Source organism: Geotrypetes seraphini, chromosome 8, assembly GCF_902459505.1.
Source record: "Geotrypetes seraphini chromosome 8, aGeoSer1.1, whole genome shotgun sequence".
In the NCBI taxonomy this organism is placed as follows: Eukaryota; Metazoa; Chordata; class Amphibia; order Gymnophiona; family Dermophiidae; genus Geotrypetes; species Geotrypetes seraphini.
In genome coordinates, this window is record NC_047091.1 from 104,178,098 (window position 1) to 104,204,510 (window position 26,413).

The 26,413-nt window shown below is 48.0% G+C and overlaps 4 protein-coding genes across 4 annotated transcripts in view; 2 read left to right on the top strand and 2 right to left on the bottom strand.

The window, feature by feature from the left end:
* The first annotated feature begins 5,226 nt into the window (after positions 1-5,226).
* LOC117364760 (histone H1.01-like) lies at positions 5,227-6,120 on the top strand. Its single transcript, XM_033954357.1, has one exon. The coding sequence runs from the start codon at positions 5,303-5,305 to the stop codon at positions 5,930-5,932; it is 630 nt and encodes a 209-aa protein (XP_033810248.1). The 5' UTR covers positions 5,227-5,302; the 3' UTR covers positions 5,933-6,120.
* Positions 6,121-6,421: 301 nt separating this feature from the next.
* The window catches only part of LOC117365498, a 34,147-nt gene continuing 14,155 nt past the window's right edge, over positions 6,422-26,413 (bottom strand). The window contains exons 2-5 of the mRNA XM_033955975.1: positions 14,982-15,213; positions 8,828-9,173; positions 7,634-7,685; positions 6,422-7,028 (exon numbers count right to left, since the gene is read on the bottom strand). Coding sequence (XP_033811866.1) covers positions 6,456-7,028; positions 7,634-7,685; positions 8,828-9,173; positions 14,982-15,213 — 1,203 coding nt within the window. The 3' untranslated portion in view covers positions 6,422-6,455. The remainder of the gene's footprint in view (positions 7,029-7,633; positions 7,686-8,827; positions 9,174-14,981; positions 15,214-26,413) is intronic.
* On the top strand, positions 8,156-8,524 carry LOC117364770 (histone H4). Its single transcript, XM_033954367.1, has one exon. The coding sequence runs from the start codon at positions 8,172-8,174 to the stop codon at positions 8,481-8,483; it is 312 nt and encodes a 103-aa protein (XP_033810258.1). The 5' UTR covers positions 8,156-8,171; the 3' UTR covers positions 8,484-8,524.
* LOC117364765 (histone H2B) lies at positions 8,760-9,237 on the bottom strand. Its single transcript, XM_033954362.1, has one exon. The coding sequence runs from the start codon at positions 9,202-9,204 to the stop codon at positions 8,824-8,826; it is 381 nt and encodes a 126-aa protein (XP_033810253.1). The 5' UTR covers positions 9,205-9,237; the 3' UTR covers positions 8,760-8,823.

Genomic DNA, 26,413 nt, shown 5'->3' on the forward strand with positions numbered 1-26,413 from the left:
GGAAGTTCCTCCAGCCCCCTCATCGCAGTGCTCCATTATGAGCAGCTCAGTTGCTCCAACTACATTCTTTCCCTCGCATCCGGACATCATAAATCTGGTCACAGTCACCAGAAGAGTCCCTGTGAGTGGCTAAGACTGTGGCCAAGCTTTACCTGTCAATTTCCAGCAGCTGTTTGTTCAGGTGAAGGTGGATTCATTGGTGGCACAGATCACCAAACTTTTTTGCCTAATGAAGGAGGTGTAATGTTAAAGGAAACTCAGGACAGTAAAGTGGACTTGGTCCTCAAGAGGCAATTTGAAGCTTTGGCCCTAAGGATTAAGGCGGCAGCTGCGGCTTCCTTTGTGACGTGCACTTGTCACACCCATCTGTCTTAAGTCCTGGCATCAGAGGATGACAAAGATCCCCAGATACTTATGTCTGGGGTGAATTATATTATCCCAGGACAAGCAGGCAACATATTCTCTACATGTGGGTGATGTCACCGACGGAGCCCCCTAGCGGACGTTTTCACAAGCAGACTTGCTTGAAGACCTTCAAGCTTGCGATTGGCCTGCGCATGCGCGCGAGCCCCTCCCGCCCAGTCTAGGGCATGCGTCTCCGCAGCGTGTCCTCAGTTCCCTGTTTTCCGCGGAGCCAGAAGCACTGCTCCCTTGCTTCTCGCTTTATCGTTGTCCTTCTTGCACCGCGGCTTGTTTAATTAGTTTCTTTTGAGTCGCTGTGTTCGCATCTGTTTATTTCTTTTTATTTGTTTTTCGGTATCGTACCTTTTTGACCGGGTTCCCGGTCTTACTCTGGCCGCCTGGCTTCGCAGGGCCGCGGTCGTCTTTTTTCTTATGTCCCATCGTTCCGGGTTTAAAAACTGTACTAAGTGCAACCGGGTTATCTCCATCACCGACTCTCATCGGTGTGTGGAGTGCCTGGGTGCAGAGCACCATGCTGAGTCGTGCCCCTGTTGTGTGACTTTGCAACTGCGGGCTCTTCGTCGGAGGGTGGCCAAGATTCTCCAACTCTATGGCCCCATGGATCCTGCGGGACAGGCCTCGAGCTCGGCCTCGGTGCCCTCGTTGGGCGCTTCAGCCTCAAAGTCCCCGTCGGCCTTGAAGGGCCCGGCCTCGGCCCTCCTGTTAATCCGGCCTCAGGTAAGTCTCCTCTTTTCTCCTCAGGTGTGCTGGCAAAGAAGCCTACCTCCGAGTCTCATGTCAGTGCCGCCTCGTCTGCATCTTCGAGACATCACTCTAAGTGTGCCCCCTCACGTAGGGAATACTCTTCCTCGAGGTCGCCCCCGAAGGAGCGCATGCCTGCACCTAAGACCCAACCACCTTTGGTCTTGGTGCCTATGTTCAAGGACATGCTTAAGGCTATTCTTACCACGCAGCTTTCCTCGGTGGTGAGCCAACTGGTCCGGACTTCGACGCCTCTGACCTTGGTCTCGACCCAGCCTTGGTCTGACCAGCCTGAGCATCCCCTCGTTTCTTGAGGCCCTGCCTGCAAGACTCACAGGGTTCCCTCGAGTGATTCTTCATCCTCCAAGTCACCGGTAACTTTTCGGGGTTCCAGACTAGGGGGTTGTTTTTCCCTCGCTACTTTATAGAGGTTTGCTCCTCCTAAAAGTCCCGGGCTTCTCTGCCCCTTTGGGGCAGGTTTCTGACCGCGAAACCTCGAGTTAGAATCGGGGTTGTGTTCCCCATTGAGGCAGCTACCAGCCTCTAATGGGCCTTCTTCGAAACCGGTGGAGGACTTTTCCTTTACCCAGTCTTCCCCGAGGCGTCGCCAGTTACTGCCTCGGACCCCGAGGTCTTTCCCGGCCCACCTAGCACGGGGTTGTTCCTCAATGCCCTCCAGACACTTTAGTAGAGCCTCTTCAGTCTCCCATTCGTGGGGCTCCTTGGCCTCGGCTTACTATTGGAGGGAAATTTCTCCCTCTTTCTCGGCTGCCCCCAGATCTCGCTCGGGGTCTCCTCAGGAAGATAGTCTTCTACTCGAAACTCCTCCTTTACTCGTTTCATCCCTGACATGGGTAGGGCCTTGAAACTGGACCTCCAGTCTGAGTCCTGTTATACCCAGGAATTTCTGGAGGAGATGGGTGTTAATCTTCCGCCCCGTGAGGCATTGCACTTCAGTGTTCTCCCCAGACATTTTTTCCAGCCGGGTAGCATGAAAAAGTAGCCGGGTGGGGCGCGATGGGAAAATTTGGTGGTGGGGAAAATTAACCCCCTCTTTTACTAAGGTGCGCTAACATTTTTAGCACGCGCAAACTCCTGCGCTACATGGGAAAACTAACGCCAGCTCAATGCTGGCATTAGCGTTTAGCGCGTGTGGTAATTCTGTGTGCGCTAAGCACACGCTAAAACTATTTTCGCAACTTAGTAAAAGAAGCCCTAAATGTGTACTATTTTTATTAGTTAATTATTATTATTTTCCAGTGCTCAATATGACTTCCTTTTTTAAGGTTTGACACTTGTGCCAGAATATTTTTACTTAATTTAAGAAGCATCCAATGCTAGAAGGGAATAATTAGATATTTGCCCTCTTTCAAATGGTATAGAGCAGGGATCTCAAAGTCCCTCCTTGAGGGCCGCAATCCAGTTGAGTTTTCAGGATTTCCCCAATGAATATGCATTGAAAGCAGTGCATGCACATAGATCTCATGCATATTCATTGGGGAAATCCTGAAAACCCGACTGGATTGCAGCCCTCAAGGAGGGATTTTGAGACCCCTGGTATAGAGGTTTAAAAAAGGGAAAGGCGTTAATGAAGTCATTAGGTTCAATTTAGCCATTTATTTCTGCATGAATTTAAACAACTAAAAAAAAAGATAAATATAGCTCATCCAGTCATACAAGAATGACTCTACAGCAGGAGTACCCACACTTTTTGGGCTTGCGAGCTACTTTTAAAATAACCAAGTCAAAATGATCTACCAACAATAAAATTTTAAAAAAACACAAAGCACACTGTACGCAGAGAAAATGTTAATTATCATTTATATTCCGCGAGTTTTCAAAGAGGTCAAGGCAGATGACTTTATGCAATGTCACCTCAGGAACAACTGTACAAAAATAAACAAATATACCCCCTCCCTTTTTACTAAACCACAATAGCGGTTTTTAGTGCAGGGAGATGTGTTGAATGCCCTGCACTGCTCTCGATGCTCATAGGCTCCCTGTGCTAAAAACCGCTATTGCGGTTTAGTATAAGTGGGCCATAGTGCAAAATATAGACAGCTGATATAAATTCTCAAAATGGACACATTTTGATCACTAAATTGAAAATAAAATCATTTTTCCTACCTTTTTGTCTGGTGATTTCATGAGTCTGGTTGCACTTCCTTCTTCTGAATGTAAATCCAATATTTATTTATTTCTGCCACTTCCCTTTTCTTTCTGTCTCTTTCTTTCTCTCTCCCCACTGACTGCCTGTTTCTCTCTTCCCCTGCCCCCTCTTTATTTCTGCCTTTCTTTCTCTCTTCTCTGTCCCCCCCCCCAAGCCATCACGCCGATTTATCCACTTCCCCCATTCTTTCCCTACCCCCTAAGCCACCACGCCGATTTCTCCCTGCTGCTTTCCTGAGCTAGGCCAGGCATGTACAAGCGCCAGACTCGCAAGACTTTACCTCTGACGTCAATTCTAACGTCGGAGAGGAAGTTCCAGCCCAGCCAGGCAGCGATTGGCTGGCCCAGAACTACCTCACTGACGTCAGAATTGACGTCAGAGGTGAGGTCTTGTGAGTCTGGCGCCTGGCCTGGCTCGGGGAGGCAGGAAGAAAAAGATTGCAAAGGCAAAGCAATCAACTCACATTGCCTTTGTGATCTACTGGTTGATCGCGATCGACCATTTGGGCACCCCTGCTGTTATGGTATTCTGTCCTGACCTGAGGAAAGGGGTTTAGTCCCAAAAAAACTGCCTTATTTCAATTTCCTATTTATAAATTTTAATTAATACAGTTACAATACTACTTGATTCTACGTAAAGCAACAAAAAAAATTTTTTTTCTACCTGTTGTCGTTTCTGCTTTAATTATCTTCTCTTCAGCGTTTATCCTCGCTCCCTTCTATGCAACATATTTCCTCTCTTTGCCCCTTCCACCCAGCCTCTACCCTCTCTCTCTCTACCCCTTCCATCTACTGTCCACCCTCTCTGCACTTTCCATCCAGTGTCCGCACTTTTTCTGTTCTATATGGCATCTTCCCTCTTTCTATGTCCCTTCAATAAACTGTATATCCTGTGCCCTTTCTCTCCTTTGTACATGATTCATTTCAGCTTCACCCCTCCCCTATGCTCTGGCATCTCTCTCTTCTCCTTTCCTTCCTTTCTTCCCACTCCACCCCCATGGTCTGGCATCTCTATCTCCTTCCCTTCTCTTCACCATGCCCTAGCATCTCCCTCCTCCCCCATATGCGCTGACATCTCCCCCCCTCCTTGGTCTGGTAGCTCCTTTGCTTTCCCTCCCTCCCATGGTCTTGGCATCTTACCTCTCCTCTCCCTTCCCTAATCTTCCTTCTCCCCTCTCCCCAATTAGGTGCTGCTGCTGCACTTTTCTTCCCCTCCCCAATTGGGTCAGCAGCAACATTTCTCTTCCCTTCCCCCCAAAATGGGTGCAGCAGCAGAATATTTTTCTTCCCCCCCCTCCCCTATTCGGTGCAGCAACAGCATTTCTCTTCCCATCCTTCCCAGCTCACAAACCCGGTAGTCGCTAGGCAAGTTGTAAGCTTCCCTCCATCGCTGACCTATCTTTCATAGATCAGCAATGGAGGGAAGCTTACAACTTGGCGCTTTTACTTGCTTCGGGCCTTCCTCTTTGCCGGGTCCTGCCTACTTTCTGTTTCCGTGAAGGCAGAACCCGGCAGCGAGGAAGGCCCGAAGCAAGTAAAAGCAGTAAGTTGTAAGCTTCCCTCCGGGGCTCTGTGTGCGTGCCGGCTTCCCTTCTCTCCGAAACCGGAAGTTGCGTCCCGTGGGGGGAGGGAAGAGAAGGGAAGCCGGCACGCACACAGAGCCCTGGAGGGAAGCTTACAACTTACTGCTTTTATTTGCTTCGGGCCTTCCTCACGGCCGGGTCCTGCCTTCACGGAAACAAATTATGCAGGACCCAGCAACAGGAAGGCCAGAAGCAAGTAAAAGCATGCTGGCAAAAAAAAAAAGGCAGGCGTGGGGATGAGCCGGCAGCCAATCAGTGGGCAGCATCTGCTTTAAATAGTGGGAGCGGCTTGGGCCGAAGAGAAGCAACTTCCTTTTCTAGTGTACGGGGTAGTTGTGCTTTGGGTTCTCATTTTTGGCTCTGGTTCGAGTGCGACACAGCAGAGCATGGCCGAAACCGCTCCAGCAGCATCCGCCGCTGCGCCGCCTCCTGCTCCTGGCGCGGCTAAGAAAAAGACGAAGAAGCCGGCGGCAGCGGCGAAAGCGCGCAAGGCATCGGGCCCCAGCGTTTCTGAGCTGATCGTGAAGGCGGTGTCAGCTTCAAGGGAGCGCAACGGCATCTCCCTGGCTGCAATGAAAAAGGCTCTGACAGCTTTTGGCTACGATGTAGAGAAGAACAACAGCCGCGTGAAGCTAGCCGTCAAGAGTCTGGTGAGTAAGGGGAGCCTGCTGCAGACTAAGGGCAGCGGAGCTTCGGGCTCTTTCAAACTGAACAAGCAGCAGCCGGAGAGCAAGAAGAAGAGCCCTCCCAAAAGCAAGAAAGCGGCAGTGAAGAAAGCGAAAAAGCCGGCGGCGGCTGGAGTGAAAAAGAGTCCGAAGAGGGCCAAGAAGCCGTCGGCAGCCGCTACCAAGAAAGCAGCCAAGAGCCCCAAGAAGTCGAAAGCGGTGAAAGCCAAGAAAGCGGTGAAGAGCCCGGCGAAAGCCAAACCGGTGAAAGCCAAGGTGAAGAAGAGCCCGGCAAAGGCTGCCAAGCCCAAGGCAGCAAAAGCCGCCAAGGGGGCGACTAAGAAAAAGTGAAGCTTTGCTCGAGAATCCTCAATGCTTCTTCAACCCAAAGGCTCTTTTCAGAGCCACCACACGGATCAATGAAAGAGTGCGATGATCTCAAAGGAAGTGTCACCCCGATACACCCACCCCACCCCCTCCCCCGAAATAAACAAACCTTCCAATTCAACCCCTTCCCTTTGCAAACAGGAGACCGGGCTGACTTATGCAACATTAACACTGGACACTAGACGTTGGGAGTAAGACACCCCTTTCCTCCAGGCCAATAGTGTTAGGATTTTTGGGAGTAAGACACCCCTTTCCTCCAGGCCAATAGTGTTAGGATTTTTTTTTTACTGTGTTTTATTGGGAGCCGGTTAGGTTTTTTTAAGCAAATTATAAACAAAAAAAACACATCTGCACTAGCCGTCAAGCACTAGAACTGCCTGGAAGGCCATCTATAAGGAAAAGATTCACTTAAGCCCCTTTCAGGTGGGAATTTGGTGGCTCTAAAAAGAGCCTTTGGGTTAAATGGGTGGAGAACAGCGACGCCTTTCTAAGCCCGCTCCCCACGAATGCGGCGGGCCAGTTGGATATCTTTAGGCATAATGGTGACTCTCTTGGCGTGGATAGCGCAGAGATTGGTGTCTTCGAAGAGCCCTACCAGATAAGCCTCGCTAGCCTCCTGCAGGGCCATGACAGCCGAGCTCTGGAAGCGCAGGTCGGTCTTGAAATCTTGCGCGATCTCTCGCACCAGGCGTTGGAAGGGCAACTTGCGAATAAGCAGCTCGGTGGACTTCTGATAGCGGCGGATTTCTCTAAGCGCTACAGTGCCCGGTCGGTAGCGATGAGGTTTCTTCACACCTCCTGTGGCTGGGGCGCTTTTGCGGGCAGCTTTGGTCGCTAACTGCTTGCGAGGAGCTTTTCCTCCGGTGGACTTACGGGCGGTCTGTTTGGTACGTGCCATACCGGACACACAATTCCCTCCTTCTTCTACCACAAAGAAACAGACAACAGCGCCGTTGCTCGGCTCTTTTATAGGCTGTGCCCTGTCTGCTGATAAGTATGAAAAGCCCCGCCCCGTGCCCGGATTGGTCAGAGCTATAACTCCTTTTCTTTCTACGGAACACTGATGGTTGGGTTTTAAAATACTTTCCAACCTTAGAAGCTGTGCATTTTCTTTCGTTCGTATTCTTTATCTGCTCTTGATAGTGAAGGAGAAAATGTCGGGGATTGGGCTGAAGAAAAGATGAAATTATAAGAACAAGCAATGATTGATTGTTATTATTAATCATGTTACGGCGATACTGGTTTTCTTTTTTTAACTTCCAAGTTCTGAGAATGAACAGTGTCGGTCACTATTCTATCCTTCACAGTAAAGTGAAGCTGGGACTCAATTTGCCATGGATTTTCCAAATTTAGATTTGTATTTGTTGCTTTAAATACCGAGATATCTGAATGAATGGGTGGGGTGGTGAGAATAAAAATTTTTAGAAACGGAGCATCCTAAATCTTAAATTCCCGCGAACTGGAGAAATAAAATAACCAGTTAGTACTTGCATGTTACATAAAAGTGTTGGAGAACCTGAACATGGTTAAGCTGAGAGCCCCTTCTTTGCCACTCTGATAGATAAGGTTAGCTCTTTTTAAAATCTTGTACATTTTTGAGTAGCCCGATCCAGAGGTTTGAAATTCCCGCCCTGCGCAGTGATTGGACATTTCTTTCTCAGTTACCGGCTGCAACCTGAGGATTTCTTGGCCTTTGCTCTTAAAGTCGACAGTATTGCTTTAAATAGAGTACAGCTTATCACAAGGGTTTGGGCACACATTTAAGGTCAGAAATATCAAAGATGTTGGGGACAGAAAATAACTGTATCTGAAGGAGAAAAAAAAGTTATAAGCGAAATAAAAATACGATCAAATTATACAGGTAATTTTCTTTGTGCAAAGTGAGCTCACAGTCTAGGAGGTAGATGATACTTTATGTCCCCACTCTTACTTATATTTCAAGTTAATATCATTCACAGCTTTAACAACGCCAGCATGTGCTGGAGCAGGGCAAAGGATCCGTTCAGTTCTGTTCATTTCTATCCATTTTGAATAATATCATGGAGAATTTGCAGAATGGACAGATTTGAAGGCATGCACTGTAGTTTGGATCTCCCGCGTTTACAGAAAACTCAGTTCTCCTTCAGGTCGGCTCATCCTGTATATTAAAAGCGCTTTGTCTGCGCATTGATCATTGAAGTGTTTTCAATTTTGCTATTTAGAGATGTCTGGACGTGGTAAAGGCGGAAAGGGTCTGGGGAAAGGTGGTGCTAAGCGGCATAGGAAGGTGCTGCGCGATAACATCCAGGGTATCACGAAGCCTGCGATCCGGCGCCTGGCGCGCAGAGGCGGCGTGAAGCGTATTTCTGGCCTCATCTATGAAGAAACTCGTGGGGTGCTGAAGGTTTTCCTAGAGAACGTCATCCGAGATGCCGTCACCTACACCGAGCACGCCAAGCGAAAGACCGTAACCGCTATGGATGTGGTATATGCCCTGAAGCGCCAGGGCCGCACTCTGTACGGTTTCGGAGGTTAAAGAGTACGTCAGCGTCCATCCCACTTGCGTTAATTCACAGAAACCCAAAGGCTCTTTTAAGAGCCACCCATACTGTCAAGAACAGAGCTGGGATTTCAGTATATCTCTTGAACTATTTGTTGCAACAAATTGTCTTAGCATAAAATACCCAGGAGCGCGTCTGACCCTCTAACATGTTTACTGTATGGGAGCAAAGAGATTTTACATAGAGGGGAGGGAAAAAGTAACTTTGCAGCAATAAACTAGAGAACTCCAACTCTTTGTGTGTAGCAGGTAGGTGGCTCTGAAAAGAGCCTTTGGTTTCAATTTGCTTTGCAAGGACTGAAGGCCGAGCCCCCTATTACTTGGAACTGGTGTACTTGGTGACTGCCTTGGTGCCCTCGGACACGGCATGTTTGGCCAGTTCACCGGGCAGCAGGAGGCGCACTGCGGTCTGGATCTCCCTGGAGGTGATGGTGGAACGCTTGTTGTAATGAGCGAGGCGGGAGGCTTCCCCGGCGATGCGCTCAAAGATGTCACTCACGAAGGAGTTCATGATGCCCATGGCCTTGGAGGAAATGCCGGTGTCGGGATGAACTTGCTTCAATACCTTGTACACGTAGATAGCGTAGGTCTCCTTCCTCTGTTTCTTGCGCTTCTTGCCATCTTTTTTCTGAGTCTTGCTCACCGCTTTCTTGGAGCCCTTTTTGGCTGCGGGAGCGGATTTGGCCGGTTCAGGCATCGCTTCCTACACTGCCTTTGTAGCTTCAAAGTGAGGAAGTAACAGAGTGTGCTCTAAACCGACCCATGGCTTTATTTATAGCATGCTTATGCAAATTCGTCTTGCTGAGCGCCTTTCCTTGCTATTGGACCCAGCTAAGCGTTGGCGATAGGGTTACTTTCTAGACTGGGATTGGTCCGCGAGCAAACCTTGGAGGATAATCAGCCTCATAGGCGGAGCTGAACTCGTCCAACCAATCAAAAACGAGATAGCGAAGCTTTAAGAAAGTATAAAAGTTCCAGGATTGAGGCTCTTTAGATTCTTTTTATCTTTAGAAGGGGGTTTGTAACAAGATGTCCGGCCGTGGTAAGCAGGGTGGAAAGGTTCGGGCTAAGGCCAAGACTCGCTCGTCCCGGGCAGGGCTGCAGTTCCCCGTAGGGCGCGTGCACAGACTGCTGAGGAAAGGCAACTATGCAGAGCGTGTGGGTGCCGGATAACAGCGGAAGCTGGATAGGCCCGCTTTCTTATTAACATCATTCTACCCATCAAACCCTTAAACACATCCCCAAAGAAGACACGTAAACTTGCGTGGAGAAAACCTGGCCGCAGCCCTGTTTATTGTAAATTAACATATTTAAATAACATTTAAATATAAATAACATTACAAAACAACTTTAAATAACCATTTTCTATTAACCTTCACAATGGTATCACCATTGCGACCCAGATCCCGAGCTACTGCACAGATGTAAATGGCCCCCGACCCTGCCATCTAAGCAAGGGTCCGAGGGGTGGCATGTCCCCACATGCCCCATTGTCCAAGATCATCAGACCAACCAGGCACGGCTCCCAACCGGCCCACCGCTCATCTCCATGATGAGACCAGCCGCCAGTAGCTCGGGATACCGCCAACTAAAGTAAACTCCCACCCCAGAAACTAACGGGCGGGAGGGCGGGAAAGTTGTCTCGGAGGACCAGAAACCGTTAAGGTCCTCCGAGACCCTCCTTAAACAACCCTCCACCCCCCCCCCCCACCGACGGCCGCGACACCAACCAATCACGCTTTCCCTCGTCGGGACAGCCTCTACCCCTAACCTTCTTCCTTACCTAACCCCCCCCCCCTTTTTTCCTAAAGCTTGCCCGACGGACGGCCCCGCAGGCCTCCCAGCTCCGCGTTAGAGCCGTCCGTCGAGACAGGCTCTCGGACTTTTTATAACAGCGGAAGCTGGATAGGCCCGCTTTCTTATTAACATCATTCTACCCATCAAACCCTTAAACACATCCCCAAAGAAGACACGTAAACTTGCGTGGAGAAAACCTGGCCGCAGCCCTGTTTATTGTAAATTAACATATTTAAATAACATTTAAATATAAATAACATTACAAAACAACTTTAAATAACCATTTTCTATTAACCTTCACAATGGTATCACCATTGCGACCCAGATCCCGAGCTACTGCACAGATGTAAATGGCCCCCGACCCTGCCATCTAAGCAAGGGTCCGAGGGGTGGCATGTCCCCACATGCCCCATTGTCCAAGATCATCAGACCAACCAGGCACGGCTCCCAACCGGCCCACCGCTCATCTCCATGATGAGACCAGCCGCCAGTAGCTCGGGATACCGCCACAAGCCTGTAACCCGTTACAGGCTCCCCCCAATAAACAGAGCTGCAATCAAGAGTCCAACACACGCTCACAGCAGGTAGCAAAGTCATCGAGTAAGAGGTCCCACCCAATATCCGAAAGATGAACCTGATCCCGGAAGAACAAACCTGAACAACTAACGTCCACCCAGGAGTGTCTAATCTGAACCCCGCCCCGAGCTTCCACCCAACGACCAATTTGCCTGTTCACTTTAGTAAGTCCCCGAGTCCACCGTCTAGACACCAACCGCTTCGGCCGCGGAATAATGTCTGACCAGACAAGCCGTGCACTCGGGAACCAACCCTGAACCACCCCCAGATCACCTATCACCATATCTATCAAATGCTTCCCGCTAAGCGCGTCCACATCGTTGCCTCCGAGATGGATAAGCAACAGATCGGGACACCGAGCACGCTGCCGCAGATCCTCCAGTAGGGGGAGCAGCTGGTGCCAACGCATCCCGCGCTGACCCCACCAGGAGACGTAGACTCCACGATGATGTAGACCCAGGTGCTGCCCGCCGGGTCGAATCACGGCGCGCTCCCCGGCCCAATGGACAAAGGAGTGGCCAACGATCCACACCGAGAGGACACGTCGCGCCGCACCTGAAAAGCAAAACTCAACAGTCAAGTCCACGTCCCAAGACTCAAAAAGGTCAGTAACTAGGAGTCATGCAGATCACCCGCCCACACATCACAAAGCAAACATCTATACCTAGAACTCTATCCCCTGCCCAAGAACTCAACCCCCTGCCAACCAACCAAGCCCAGGAGACCCCGTTAACCTGAACTACCGGACTGAACATTCACTTGCGGGGCAGCAATCGGGCGGATGTATCCACGATAAGCCCCTGAAGCCCATCTGCCCAATCGTTGAATGGCCCCATCGGGAACACCTGCCTCAAAAGCACTAGTGGCAGCTCCGATTCTAAAAGAGTGGGTGCCGAAGCGCGCCGGGTCGACACCACACCGTCCCAGTACCCGACGCAAGACCGTCAGAAACTGGTATCGAGTGAGACGGGCACCGTCCGCGTGCAGTAACAAAGCCAAGTTGGAGCTAGGTCGAATCGCCATGTAGGCTTCAAGCGACTGGACCGGGCATGAAGCACAGCCCACCACTCGGTGCAGGACCAGAGTGCGCCCCCTGCCCAGCTGATCCGACTTAGACCGGGCAATAAACAAACTCACCGCATCACCAGACAAGCGAACCTGACTAAACAAGAGACCTCGCAATCCAAGGACGTCCGCCGGGTGTACCAGCAACTCGCCCACCCGCAGCGCCCCAAAGAAAGCCAAGGAGAAGGCGACCCGAAACAGACAAGCCTCAAAACTAGAACTTGCTACCACCGGCAATACTGCTATGATACGGGACAATAAGGCGTGTGTGATGGGTAGCCGGGTATCCGGCATCCGCGGAGCCACGCGATCCCAAGCCGCCAACATCCTACGGGGCAAAAAACCGGCAGATGGGCAGGACCACCCAAAGGCCCTGCAAAAGTATGCAAAGCCCGCCAGGTGACCCGCTGCCGCACTCCGGGAGCAACCTTCCCGTTGAGATCCCTCTAAGAAGTCCGCAAGCAGGACCTCCGAAACAGGACCGGGGACCCAACCCCGCGTATGTAGAAATCGACAAACAGTCACAAAACCCCGATTGTATCGAATCCAAGTGGCTGGCGCTACCGATCGCTGCAACAAGCTCCAGATCCGTTCACCAACAAGCCCCATAAATGCTCCGGCATCGGCGACCCCTCCTCCTTCGCTGAAGGCGCCAACTGGCGAAACTGCAAAAATTGAAAGCGAGAAAGAGTATCAGCAAGTCTGTTCTGAACCCCGGGCACATGGCGAGCCCGGACAAATAGATTAAGGCGCAAACAACGCAAGACCAGCTCCCGCATAACTCTATTCACCTGTAAGCATTTCGCAACCTGCCGATTCACTACTTCGACCACCCCCATGTTGTCACACCAGAAAACCACTCTCCGATTCCGCAACTTCTCCGGCCACAACTCACAGGCGACTAATAAGGGGAACAGCTCTAACAGGGTCACATTACGAGTTAAACCAGCCTTCCGCCAACTATCAGGCCAAGCAGCAGCGCACCAGTCCCCCTGACAGTAGAGTCCGAAGCCTACACCCCCCGCCGCATCCGACTGCAGCTCCAGATCCACGCTGGAGATATCCGGGAACTGAATGGGAAGCGATCCATTAAAACGAGCCAAGAAGAGAGACCACATATGCAGATCCGCCCGAATCCCCGCTGAAATCCTAACAAAGTGTCTACGATCCCGAACACCTGACGTCGCCGCCGCTAAACGACGGGAAAAAAGCCCTACCCATAGGCAGTACCCGACAGGCAAAGTTAAGGGACCCCAACAACGACTGCACGACTCGCAGAGTAGATTTTCGGGTACTCCGCACCAAAGAAATCAAGGTTAACAACTGTTGCACCTTACCGTGGGGCAGCCTAGTCACCATTGCAACCGTATCAATCTCGATCCCCAAGAAGGTGAGGCTAGTAGTGGGCCCTTCCGACTTTTCAGCGGACAACGGCACTCCGAATTCAGCGGCCATCGACTCGAAGGTTAATTTCAAGAGACCGCAATCACCTGAGCTCGCTTCCCCTACGAACAGAAAATCATCAAGATAATGAACCACCGAGTCTCTCCCCGCGCGTCGAACAGTAACCCAGTGTAGAAAGGAGCTGAACAACTCAAAAAACGCGCAGGAGATGGAACAACCCATCGGCAGGCAGCGGTCAAAATAAAAGGCACCCTCAAACCTAAAGCCTAGCAACGGATAGGAGGATGGATGAACCGGCAATAACCGAAAGGCCGACTCAATGTCCACCTTCGCCAGCAAAGCGCCGCTGCCCGCGATACTCACCAAACGCAAAGCACTGTCGAAGGATGCGTAGCGAACCGAACAGAGATCACGAGGAATACCGTCATTCACCGAACGGCCTACGGGCCTGGACAAGTTGTGTATCAGGCGAAATTTCCCAGGTTCCTTCTTAGGAATAATTGCCAAAGGGGACAACACCATCACCGGGAATGGACGGACCTGAAAGGGACCCGCAACCCGCGCAAGAGCAAGTTCCTCACACAACTTACGCTGAACCTCCCCCCGCAACATAGAAACCGACGAAGCATTGGAAGCCTGCACGTTAGACAAGGGAAGAGAACAGGGAATAACGAAACCGTCGCTAAATCCCCCCGCCAACACCACAGCCGCCTGTTTATCCCCGTAAAGGTCCAACCAAGGTCTCATGGCTCCCACACGGACCGGAGTGGGCAGCCCCTGCACCCTGACCTCACTTGGGTGGAGCAAGGGGGGGCCCAGCTCCTTTTTTGGGGCACTTAAGAGCCGAGTGTCCCTGGCCACATCCGGAGCAGGCATGCCGGAAGCGACAGTCTGTAAAGGAACAGGAGGATTTGTTGAACTGCCAGCAGAGGCCCGGACCCCCCCCGGCCCCCGGGCCTCCCGTGGGACGAAAGGAACGACCACCCCCAGCTACCGGAAACCCCGCCTTGCCCGCGGCACTCAAGCCAGACCCACCAGGTTTAGCCATATGGGTGAGCCAAAGATTAATGTCCTGAGTACCCCAGGACATGTGTTTGTTTTCCTCCATCTTGTCGCGGAATGCTTCATCATAATTTAGCCAGGCCCAACCCCCGAACCTCTGATAACCATCAAGAATGGAATCCGCGTAAGCTAACAACAGGCCGTAGTCCTGAGGACGCTCGCGGCCCCAAACGCTGGCTAACCGAAGAAACGCGCGCGACCAATTCACAATATTACGGGACACAACACTCCCTTTAGGCTTCCCCCCCTCCTTCTTACTCTTCTTCTTCCGACCTCGTACCCGGCCTTCCAAAAGCCGGAAAACGTCCACACACGAACGCTTCTTAATCTTGCGGCGAAGAGACCGCGGAACCTTCTCCCACAGCTCCGACAACGCCACAAGGGCCGGGGCCCCCCGATCAGCGCCCTCCCGTACAGAGCTCGCGCCCGTCCCCCTCTGAGGTGAATCAGACGAGGAAGAGGACGTCGAAGAAGAAGAGGATGATAAAGTAGACGAAGATGAAGAAGAAGAATCCTTACCCTTACGACCTTTTCTACCCTTGCCCTTACCCTTCTTTCGCCTACCCTTACCAAGCACCCCAGCCGCTAAGGCCATGTTACCCGTGTTCGGTTCTCCAGCCGGTCTTCCTTCACCACCTGCCGCTCCAGGAGTGGCGCCCTCCGCAGCTACCACCATAGCAGGACTCCGACGTGTCGCCCGATCTGGTTCCACGATACCAGGTCGTCGTGCAGCATCCGATTCTTCGGCAGGCACTCCTGATGCAGAAATCCCAGCGACGCACTCCCGATCAGCAGCAGAAGCCTGGGGGAAAAAATCAAGACAGGGGCCAGCAACCTGCACAGCAGAAGAAGAAGTTAGCCCAGAGGGCCAGACCCCCACCCGCTGATCCCTCAACCCGTCACCCCCAGGAGGGGTACTCCCAGCGGGAAAACCCATGCTCCAAGGAGGAGGCGGGACAACCCCGTGGTAAGGAGGAGGAACCATGGCCCAGGGATTAGGACCCCAGGGAGACCCCCAAGGACCAGGTGGCCACGACGACCACCAGCTCGCCGTGCTTCCCGGCATCCCGTGACCCAATCCCGACGTAGGGGGCAAGGCACAGACCCCCGACGGACCGCCCTCTAGGACTCCACCCCCCTCCAAGGCAGGAGCCACACTGTCCCGGCTACCACACCCCGACCCCTCACCCACATTCGCCACCCCCGCCTGAGGCATACCAACTAAAAGGCCCCCCGCCGCCGACTCCCTCACTGTCCCAGCAGCAGCCCCAGAGAAGAGCCCAGACAGCCCATCAGCAGCCTGCAGAGCACTGCGGCTCCTCCCCCTTCCTCCCTGCAGCCTCCCACGGCCCCTGCGGGCCGACCCCGCGCCACCTCGCCTAATCAATGTCTCTCCTCCGACCTCCAGCGCTATCGCAGTTCGGGCAGCCGAACGCGAGCGTCTGGGAGGCAAGGATCGACACTCCCCTGCAGAGGCACTCACCGGGTCCCGCTCGTCCTCATCAAACGAGTCGCCGGCGACCAGGGACAACTCAGCCGGATCCGCCGCAACCGAGGTGGGTACACGCGCCATCGGAAGCCTGCCAAAAATTTTTTTTTTTTTTTTTTTTTTTGTTGTATTATAATGTAGACACTCCCGCCACGCGCCGCCGATCCGACACCACCACCGCGCACCCCGAGGGACCGACACGAACCGCAGCCACGTGGCAGGCCCGAGAAGCCACGAGTTACCGACCCTGCAAAAGTTGTCTCGGAGGACCAGAAACCGTTAAGGTCCTCCGAGACCCTCCTTAAACAACCCTCCACCCCCCGCCCCCACCGACGGCCGCGACACCAACCAATCACGCTTTCCCTCGTCGGGACAGCCTCTACCCCTAACCTTCTTCCTTACCTAACCCCCCCCCCCCTTTTTTCCTAAAGCTTGCCCGACGGACGGCCCCGCAGGCCTCCCAGCTCCGCGTTAGAGCCGTCCGTCGAGACAGGCTCTCGGACTTTTTATTCTGATTTATTAAGACCATATTTATGTTGCAACTGTGAAAATTCAAGCATTTTACCATTTGAGATAACATCATCTAATAAACGTATTCCTGCTATCATCCAATGCTTCCAGGCGAGCCTTTCTCCGCCAATTTGAATCTTGGAGTTCAGCCATATAGATTGATTTGTAGATTTGTGAATTGGAATTGTTGTTAAATTACTTACATAACGTAATGTTTTCTATGTATCAGCTAATAATCTGTTATCTTTACTGTAACTAGGCATTTTGATATTGAGCACATGACAAAGGCGCAAAGGAGACATGAGTTGCCATTCAAGCCACAACCAATCTTGGAGTTTTTCCATAAGCTCTGGGAGGACCCAAAACATACCCTGGCGCAAAATATAGGCTTGATGATACCAATAAAAATTGGGAAAATTTACCCCTCCCTCTGAAATTGGCCTTATAAAAAGATACCAAGGCTACTCTGGAAGTTTTACCCAGCGTAATAAATTTTATGCAAATACTATTTAATTTTTTATAAAAGGACCCTTGAAAATAAACCGGCAACATACCCATCTGATAACAAACCACAGGCAAGATCATCATCTTAATAGTTTGGACTCTCCCCCATCTTGAAAGATGTTAAAGATTCCATTGCTCACACATTTCTGTGACCTTCTGTAATAACGATTTTTCATTTATTTTTATTGTTTCTTCCATTGTATTTTTAATCCAAATGCCTAAATATTTTATTCCATCTTCCCTCCATAGAAAGGGAAATGAATCAAATAAACCTTTTGTACAATGGACATTGAGTGGAAGAATTTCTGTTTTACTCCAATTTATCTTGTAACCTGAAAATTTTCCAAATTTCTCAATCATTTCAAGTACGCAAGGAATGATTGTCTCAGGATTTCTCAAATAGAGCAATATATCATCTGCGAAAGCCGAGACCTTATATTCCCGATCTCTACGAGGAATATCCTGAATCTCATCTGCTTGCTGAATAGCTTGTAACAGGGGTTCCAATACAATATCAAAAAGCAGAGGAGATAAAGGACAGCCTTGTCTAACCCCCCTCTGCAACCTAAAGCCATCTGAGAAATGATTATTAATATACAATTTAGCAACAGGGGAGCTATACAATGTTTGAATCATTTGTACCAAACCATTCCAATGCTTGATACAAGAAGGTCCATTCAACACGATCAAAGGCCTCTGCATCAAGGGATACAGAAAAAGCTGGATCATTTAAGGCTTTTGATAAATTCAACATATGCAAGGCAAGCCTAGTGTTTTTAGAAGAATGTCTTTTATTATTGGGATGCATTTTAGCTTTTTTTTAAATCTTTATTGATTTTCAATCTTTGACAGTGCAATACAATTACTTGAACACAAACACTGCATAAAACGCACTATTAAATACACAATTAATACATAAAACAATCATTTTCTCCCCCTCCTCCCAATTATTAATTCAAGAAGACATATTATGTTATTACAATATTATAATTAAGTAATTTTAATAATCAAAGTACATTTCCTTCCCATCCCCCTGGATGTGTAAGGAAATTTGATAAAAAGAGAGATACATGACAATTATTAAATGCAACAAATGCAGTCAATGGGCTCCACACCCTATTAAAAGTATTACTAAACCCTAAACATTCCACATTTATTCTCTCATACTTGCAACAGACAGAACATGGTCCCACTTCTCACCAATACATAAGAACATAAGAAATGCCTTCACCGGATCAGACCGAGGTCCATCAAGTCCGGCGCTCCGCTCACGCGGCGGCCCATTTAGGTTCTCTATTATGAAAACCTGAAATTACCGTATCCCTCAGTATGATTTGCAAGAAGGTGTATATCCAACTTGTGCTTGAAACCCCGAAGAGTTGTCTCCGCCACAACATCTTCTGGTAGAGCATTCCAGGCGCCCACCACTCGTTGTGAGAAACAGAACTTCCTGGCATTCGTCCTGAACCTGCTGCCACCCAGTTTCAGGCTGTGACCTCTTGTCCGTTTTACATCTGAAAATGTTAGTAATGCTGGTTCTTGGTCTATTTCATCCAATCCTTTTAGTATTTTAAAAGTCTCTATCAAATCGCCTCTCAGTCTTCTCCTCTCGAGTGTGAACAGTCCCAGTTTCCTGAGGCGTTTCCTCATAGCTCAAATTTTTCCATTCCTTTGACTAGTTTCGTGGCTCGCCTTCTCCAACATAGTTATATCCTTCTTGAGGTAAGGAGACCAGTGTTGGACACAGTATTCCAAGTGTGGTCTGACCATTGCTCTGTAAAGTGGCATTATGACTTCTTCCGATCTACTCGTGATCCCGTTCTTAATCATGCCCAACATCCTGTTTGCTCTCTTCGCCGCCGCCGCACATTGCGCCGATGGCTTCAGGTTTCTGTTAATCAGTACCCCCAAATCCCTTTCCTGTTCGCATTTTGCTAATGTTACTCCAAACATTCTATACTCTTGTTCTTTATTTTTTTTTCCTAGATGCATCACCTTGCATTTATTTATGTTAAAATTCATCTGCCACTTTGTCGCCCATGTTTCCAGCTGTCTCAGATCCTTCTGAAGCTCCTCGCAGTCCCTTTGAGAGCCAACCGACCAACTTAATTTTGTATCATCAGCAAACTTTATTATATTGCAAGTTGTTTCCTCCTCAATATCGTTTATAAAAATATTGAACAAAATAGGCCCAAGAACCGAGCCCTGGGGCACTCCACTAGTCACATTCACCCAGTCCAAGAATTTCCCTTTTATACTAAACCTCTGCTTTCTGTTCTCTAGCCATTTACTGATCCATCTATCACTTCCCCTCCTATTCCGTGGCTTAGTAATTTCTTCATAAGCCTTGCATGTGGGACCTTGTCAAATGCCTTCTGGAAGTCCAAGTAAACTATGTCTACTGGATCACCAGTATCCATATGTTTGTTCACTATCCCAAAGAATTGTAGTAAATTTGTCAAACAAGACTTCCCTTTCCTGAATCCGTGTTGACTAGCCCTTATTAGTTTGTGATCCTCCAAGTGTTGCACAATGCTATCTTTAATAAGTGTTTCAATTATCTTCCCAGGAACCGATGTGAGGCTCACAGGTCGGTAGTTTCCTGGATCACCTCTTGATCCTTTTTTGAAAATCGGGATGACATTTGCTGTCCTCCAGTCTTCTGGTATTTGCCCTGTTCTAATTGACATGTTAGCTACAGCTTGTAATAGTTCACCAATTTCCACCTTAAGTTCCTTTAATACTCTCGGGTGAATTCCATCTGGCCAGGGGATTTGTCGTTTTTTAGTTTGTCAATCTGTACGTATATCGTGTCCAGCGTCACATTTACTGTTCAGAGGTTGTCCTCTATGCCATTGTTTTTCAACCGCTGTTCCATGGCACACTAGTGTGCCGCGAGATGTTGCCTGGTGTGCCGCAGGGCCGCCATCAGGGCAGTACTACCAGTCCTGCATTCAGGGGCCCGGAGCTGACAGGGGGCCCGAGGCAGGGGCGCCAGTAGCTCGCCAAGGCAAAGTGAGTCGATCACCCAGGACTCACTTTGTCTTGGCGATCTAATCTATCGAGCCGATAAGTCTTGTTCTCCCCGACGTCAATTCTGCAGTCGGAGAGGAAGTTCGGGCCAGCCAATCGCTGCCTGGCTGGGCGGAACTTCCTCTCCGATTGCAGAATTGACATCAGGGAGAGCATGCGTCGGCGTCGGCTTTGGAGCCTGTTATCCATTAGTGGGTCCTGTTCCCCGATGGCAGTGGCAGTGGCTTGGGGAACGGCAGGGAGAGAGAAAGAAAGAAAGGGGGCAGGCAGGGAAACAGAAGGAAAGAAGAGAAACAGAAAAAAAGAAAGAAAGGTCAGGGAGAGAGGAAGAAAAAGTTGGGGGAGGGAATGAGGTGTGGAGGAGAGAAAGCATACAGGCTGATAGAAGGGAAGAAAGAGTGGATACACAGTCAGAAGAAGAAAGTGCAACCAGAAATCACCAGACAAGGTAGGAAAAATGATTTTATTTTAAATTTAGCAAAGTGGAGGCAGTATTACCACAGTTTTCAAAGGAATTTGCACAAATAACTTAATAGTTAACTGGGTAAATTCCCAGAGATGAAAACTTCCCTTCACTTACTATGCACAATTCTGAATTTATATCTGCTGTCTATATTTTACAATATGGTCACCTTTTACTAAACCGCAATAGTGGTTTTTAGCGCAGGGAGCCTATGAGCGTCAAGAGCAGCGCTGGGCATTCAGCGCAGCTCCATGCGCTAAAAACTGCTATTGTGGTTTAATAAAAAGGATGGAGGGTATATTCGTCTATTTTTGTATGCTATAAAAACCAAATACAGAGAGAGACTGAGAGCTGTTGACGAAGAGCTACGTGTGTGTCTTTCTTCGATTCCAGCCAGAATATCAGCTTTGTGTTCAGCCAAACAGGCCCAGGTTTTGCACTGAATAAAGTATTTTATAATTTTTCACTATTCTGTTTACTTAATATTTCATAATAAAGTAATTATAAAATACTTTCTTTGTGTTTATTTGATTCCTATTCAAGAGAATTACTTTATATATAGTCAATATAGGCACAGAGTTAAATTTTTTAACATTTTCTAATGGTGGTGTGCCTCGTGATTTTTTTCATGAAACAAGTGTGCCTTTGCCCAAAAAAGGTTGAAAAACACTGCTCTATGCCACCGGTTAATATCCTCCCTATGTCTGGCACTGATGCAATGTCCTCATTTGTGAAGACCGAGGCAAAGAATGAATTTAACCTATCAGCAACCTGTTTGTCCGCTTTAATTGCCCCCTTCATTCCTTGGTCGTCTAGAGGCCCCACTGTCTCTCTTGCTGGTTTCTTTCCTTTTACATATCTAAAAAAGGGCTTGAAGTTTTTGGTTTCTTGTGCTATCTTTTCTTCATAGACTTTTTTGGCGTTTCTTAACACTCTGTGACACTTTTTATGGTCGATTTTGTGACAGTTCCAGGCCTCCGTTGTTTTTTCCCTCTTCCATTTTTTGAACGAGTTTCGCTTTTCCCTCACTGCCTCTTTCACCTCCTTGGATAACCAAGCTGGTTCACTTTTGTTCTTTTTTCGCTTTCCTTTGGATACCCTCGGAATGTGTAGATTCTGTGCTTCTGTGATGTCAGACTTCAACAAACTCTACAATAAATATAGCCACGTAACTTGCGACCTCAACCACTGCCCACCATACCTATTGAAAGCCTCCAGTACACTATTTCGCACCCTACTCTTGCAATGGATACAAACCCTACTAACTGATGGCCTTTTCCCACAAGATCTCAGCAAAATCATCATCACTCCAATCCTGAAAGACCCCAAAGGAGAAACTGACCAACCATCCAACTACAGACCAATAGCCTCAATACCACTCTATGTCAAGCTAATGGAAGGCCTCATAGCCAAAGTCCTAAACTCATACTTAGAGAACCACAACCTACTCCACCAAACACAATCAGGCTTCAAAACCAACCAAGCACTGAGACCCTACTTGGCTCACTCATGGACACTGCCAGACAACACCTCAGCAAAGGGAAAAAAATGCTAATTATCCAACTCGATCTCTCCGCAGCCTTTGACCTGGTACACCATAACATTCTTCTACAGATACTGGATTCAATAGGAATCAGTGGTAAGGTACAATCATGGTTTAAAGGATTCCTACAATCCAGAACATACAGAGTTAAAACAAACAAAGAAAAATCTGAGCCATGGTCTAACACCTGTGGAGTATCCCAAAGATCACCTCTTTCTCCCACACTCTTCAACTTATGCATTGCCTCCCTCAGCTCCTACCTAGACAAACAAGGTCTAACTTCCTACAGCTATGCAGATGACATCACCATTCTCCTTCCGTTCGACCAACTAGCACCATGCATGACAGACAAAATACACAGAACACTTGAAACAATAGCAACTTGGATGAAAGCCCACAAACTAAAACTAAATCCAGACAAAACAAACTTCATCCTATTGAAAATAACAAAACCCCAACCGTAACAAGCCTTATCATAAACTCTACAACATACTACATCCAACCCACTTTAAAACTCCTGGGAGTGCTAATAGACAAAGGCTGTACAATGCAGCCACAAATCAACAATACAATAAAAAAAATCATTCGCAGTCATGAGAAACCTAAGGCAAATCAGAAAATTATTTGACAGAAAACAATTCGAACTCTTGCCCTAATCCTAGTTCTAATAGACTACTGCAACATATTATATCTCCCATGCACAGCAACCATGATAAAACAATTACAAACAATACAAAACACAGCCCTAAGACTGGCCTACTCACTGAAGAAATATGACCACATCACAGAAGCATACCTCGACTCATATTGCCTATTATTTAAAGCAATAAACGGAGACAGCCCAGCTTATTGGAACAATCGACAAGTTCAAACCACCTCAACCAGACATAGGAGAACCCACAAACCATTCACACACCCTCCAATCAAAAACGTCAAAAGAAAAAACTGTACGACAACCTCCTAGCCACTCAAGCTGCAAAATTCAACCAACAATACAAAACTACAACCCATTGACCACAACCACAGACTACAAAACCTTCAAAAAAGAAATAAAAACCCTTCTATTCATAAAACAAATAAAACCGAACTAACACCTGCATCAACTGCAACGACTACATATGAACTTCTAATATGTCAACTCAGATGTAATCCTCAACAACTCTAAGAAATGTACAAACTATTCCCTAAATACTTCTAGTCTCCGTACAAACCATTTGTACTCTGCCTTGAACCGCAAGGTAATGGCGGAATAGAAATCCCTAATGTAATGTAATGTATAAGTGGTACAAACATTTGCCCACCAAAATGTGTAATTCAGTCTGTCGTAGCTCTTCCAATTATGTGTAACCATTCCTGTCATGATCAAAAAAAGATGGCTTTTATATTTATCCAAAGAAGGCTTAATGAGTAAAAGCGTATGGCTTCATAGGTTAAAGGAATTGGTGATTCAAGAATATGATTGATTTGTCCCCAAGTATCAAAGGACAATATAACAGATGATCCAAAGTCCCTATATCACTATGACAATGCCAGCATCTACTAGACTTAGAACTCTCTAGTTTTTGTAAACGAACTGGGGTCCAAGCAATCCTATGTAATAAAAATAACCAAGTTTGTCTCGTAGATGCTGACGCTGTACATTTCATCCTCTAAATCCAAATTCATGGCCAATGATATAAAAAAATATTCTGTTTTATCTTGATGCTCCAAATGTCTCTAAGACTATTTTTTGGCTTCGTATTCAAAAATTAATTTGTAACACTGGGCGGCATGATGTCCTATTAAATCTGTCTGGTAGCTAGAGTTGGGAGCAGCCCCCACAATGGATGACAAAAAGCTGATCTTTTGGGTGTACTGTTACCCCTCACATTGTGGTTCCTACTTCTGGCACAGAGGATTGCATTGTTCAATTTTTGTTGGGAATGAGGGAGAGCAGTGCCGGCGAGGGGGTTTGTGATTTGCAAGTATGTTTTTTCTTTTTTAGGTGTTGGGGTATGTTTTGAGGGGGGAGAAATGGTGTGGATTACTTTGAGAGACTCTGGGAATTAGATGGATTTGCTTTAGTGCTGGACTTTCACTCTGCGTCCTTTGTTGTGCCAGCTGCTGTGAGAGGTCGAGCATTTGTTGGTCGTCAGTGGTGGCGGCTGGTTGGTGCAGCTGAATATTGGGAGCTTTGGCGGTTGTGTGCGGGCGATCCTCCAGTTGGCGAGATCTGCCCCTGCTTCTGGTCCCGTGGCTGTGTCTTTGCCATCTCTGTAAGGCTGAACAGGCAGAGGAGGAGGAAGAAGTTGCTCGATATCGCTTCCTTCTTTTCCCCTCCTTGCTGATCCGGTTGTGATGATCCATGTTGTTTGTGATGTCCTGGCCCTTTAAGTGGGCGGAGTCTGAGGCCATGTTTGAAAAGGCACTGTCTGTAGGCCTGCAGCTGTAGGCACTGTTTTGCTGCAGCTGTGCCTTTAAGGGGGTGGATCCCAGCACACTGACATCATCCGGAGATGAGGTCGAGGCAGCCATTGTCTTTGGACTACGAGGAGCATGGCGCCATGCTGGATTGCCGCAGTCCGGAGTCGGCGCTGTTAAAATGGCTGGTGGAGGGGATATGAGACCCTCAGCCGTTGCCCTCCCGGTGTGCTCTCCCGCAGTCGGCCTGGTCTTCTGAGCGGCCGTCGGGGAAGCCTGCATGATGCTGGACAGTTTTAGCAGCAGTCTGCTCTGCTTTTTCTGGGCTTCCTGAGGCAGCAGGTAAACTGAGGTTGCCGTGGCTGTGGTTTGGAGTCCCGGGGAGGTTGATACCAGCGTCATGTGCTACTGGTGTTTTGCCGGTTGCTGCTTCTTTTTTGTGCTGGTCTTCCCCCGGGTTCTTCAGCGTATGCAAGCGATTTCTGCGGGCCCTTGGGGACATTTTTAGGCACTGGGGGCAGGCAGCCATGAAGTGAGCCTTCCCCAGTCAGCAAGGGCAGGATTAATCATTGAGGGCCCCTAGGAACACAAGTGCACTGAAACCCCTAGCCCTGCCCGCCCATGTCCCACCCATTTTATTTACCTGTTTTCTTATTTATTTCTTTATTTCCACTTGTATTTCTTGTTTTCTATTATTATAAAATTCAAAACAAACAAAGATTACCATACCAGTGCCAGTGTACAGTTTTAGTTCTATGCAAACCCCAAACATCTCTGATCAAATCCCCCCCTTCCCACCTACTTGTCCAGGACTTTAACTCTGAACCCTTTCCATATGTATATAAAAGTGTTCAAATGGATAAGTTTATATTAATAACCAAGTTTGCAACTCCTCTCAAATGCCTCACTTAATGTCATCCAACTTTAACCCATATGTATGTATGTTAATTTGTAACAAAACAACAAGGCAAGTGGGTCACCAAAGAATCCAACGTGGAACAAAAGAAGATCGGCAGACAATAAGGAGATTCAAATCAGGTTTATTCAAGGTGCTCCCAGTATCCATGCCTGATGCATTTCGACAAACAAGGCTAGTCAATGCTAACAGAAAACCATGTCTTTCATACATACAGTATATAAACTAAATAACCAAACCCTAGTGGTACTTAGCAAAAACTTATACTCATGTGTCCAATAATAACCACTTAATAATATACTCTGTATCACACTGAGGCCTCAGATTCGGAGCATACGCGAAGTCCTATCACGGACTAAACGATCAGCGTATTCCAAGCTCCACACTCCAGTCATAGGCCTCCAACTGCACTACTCTATCAACTTCTATTTTATCAAAAAGTCTTTTTTTCTTATACTTTTTATCTTTTTTTCTTATTATCTTTACTTATTTTCAAAACAGCACTACTCTTATAATGTAAAAATTTTTCCCCTAGGTACATCCTAAAATGTTTATACTAAATGTATCTTCAAATGAAATACAAAGCATCCGAATTTTTAACAGGCATACAGATCACTTATCTTAAATAGAGACTTGAATGTTAAAGCCTTAGCCTTCGTCTATCTGAGCCGACGCGGCCAGCGTTTCTTGGAAATCAATTACACTCCACTGCGTCAGGGCCACTAGCCACAGGCATTAAGGCATAGCGTGCTTTTAGACCTGCCAATTTACTCAAACAAAGGACTTTGAAGATACATTTAGTATAAACATTTTAGGATGTACCTAGGGGAAAAATTTTTACATTATAAGAGTAGTGCTGTTTTGAAAATAAGTAAAGATAATAAGAAAAAAAGATAAAAAGTATAAGAAAAAAAGACTTTTTGATAAAATAGAAGTTGATAGAGTAGTGCAGTTGGAGGCCTATGACTGGAGTGTGGAGCTTGGAATACGCTGATCGTTTAGTCCGTGATAGGACTTCGCGTATGCTCCGAATCTGAGGCCTCAGTGTGATACAGAGTATATTATTAAGTGGTTATTATTGGACACATGAGTATAAGTTTTTCATACATACAGGACATAGAACCACCCTCACCCAGTATGGAAT

What these genes read in the sequence shown, in the direction of transcription:
- LOC117364765 (XM_033954362.1), bottom strand. Translation starts at nt 9,204, where the DNA reads ATGCCTGAACCGGCCAAATCCGCTCCCGCAGCCAAAAAGGGCTCCAAG.
- LOC117364770 (XM_033954367.1), top strand. Translation starts at nt 8,172, where the DNA reads ATGTCTGGACGTGGTAAAGGCGGAAAGGGTCTGGGGAAAGGTGGTGCT.
- LOC117364760 (XM_033954357.1), top strand. Translation starts at nt 5,303, where the DNA reads ATGGCCGAAACCGCTCCAGCAGCATCCGCCGCTGCGCCGCCTCCTGCT.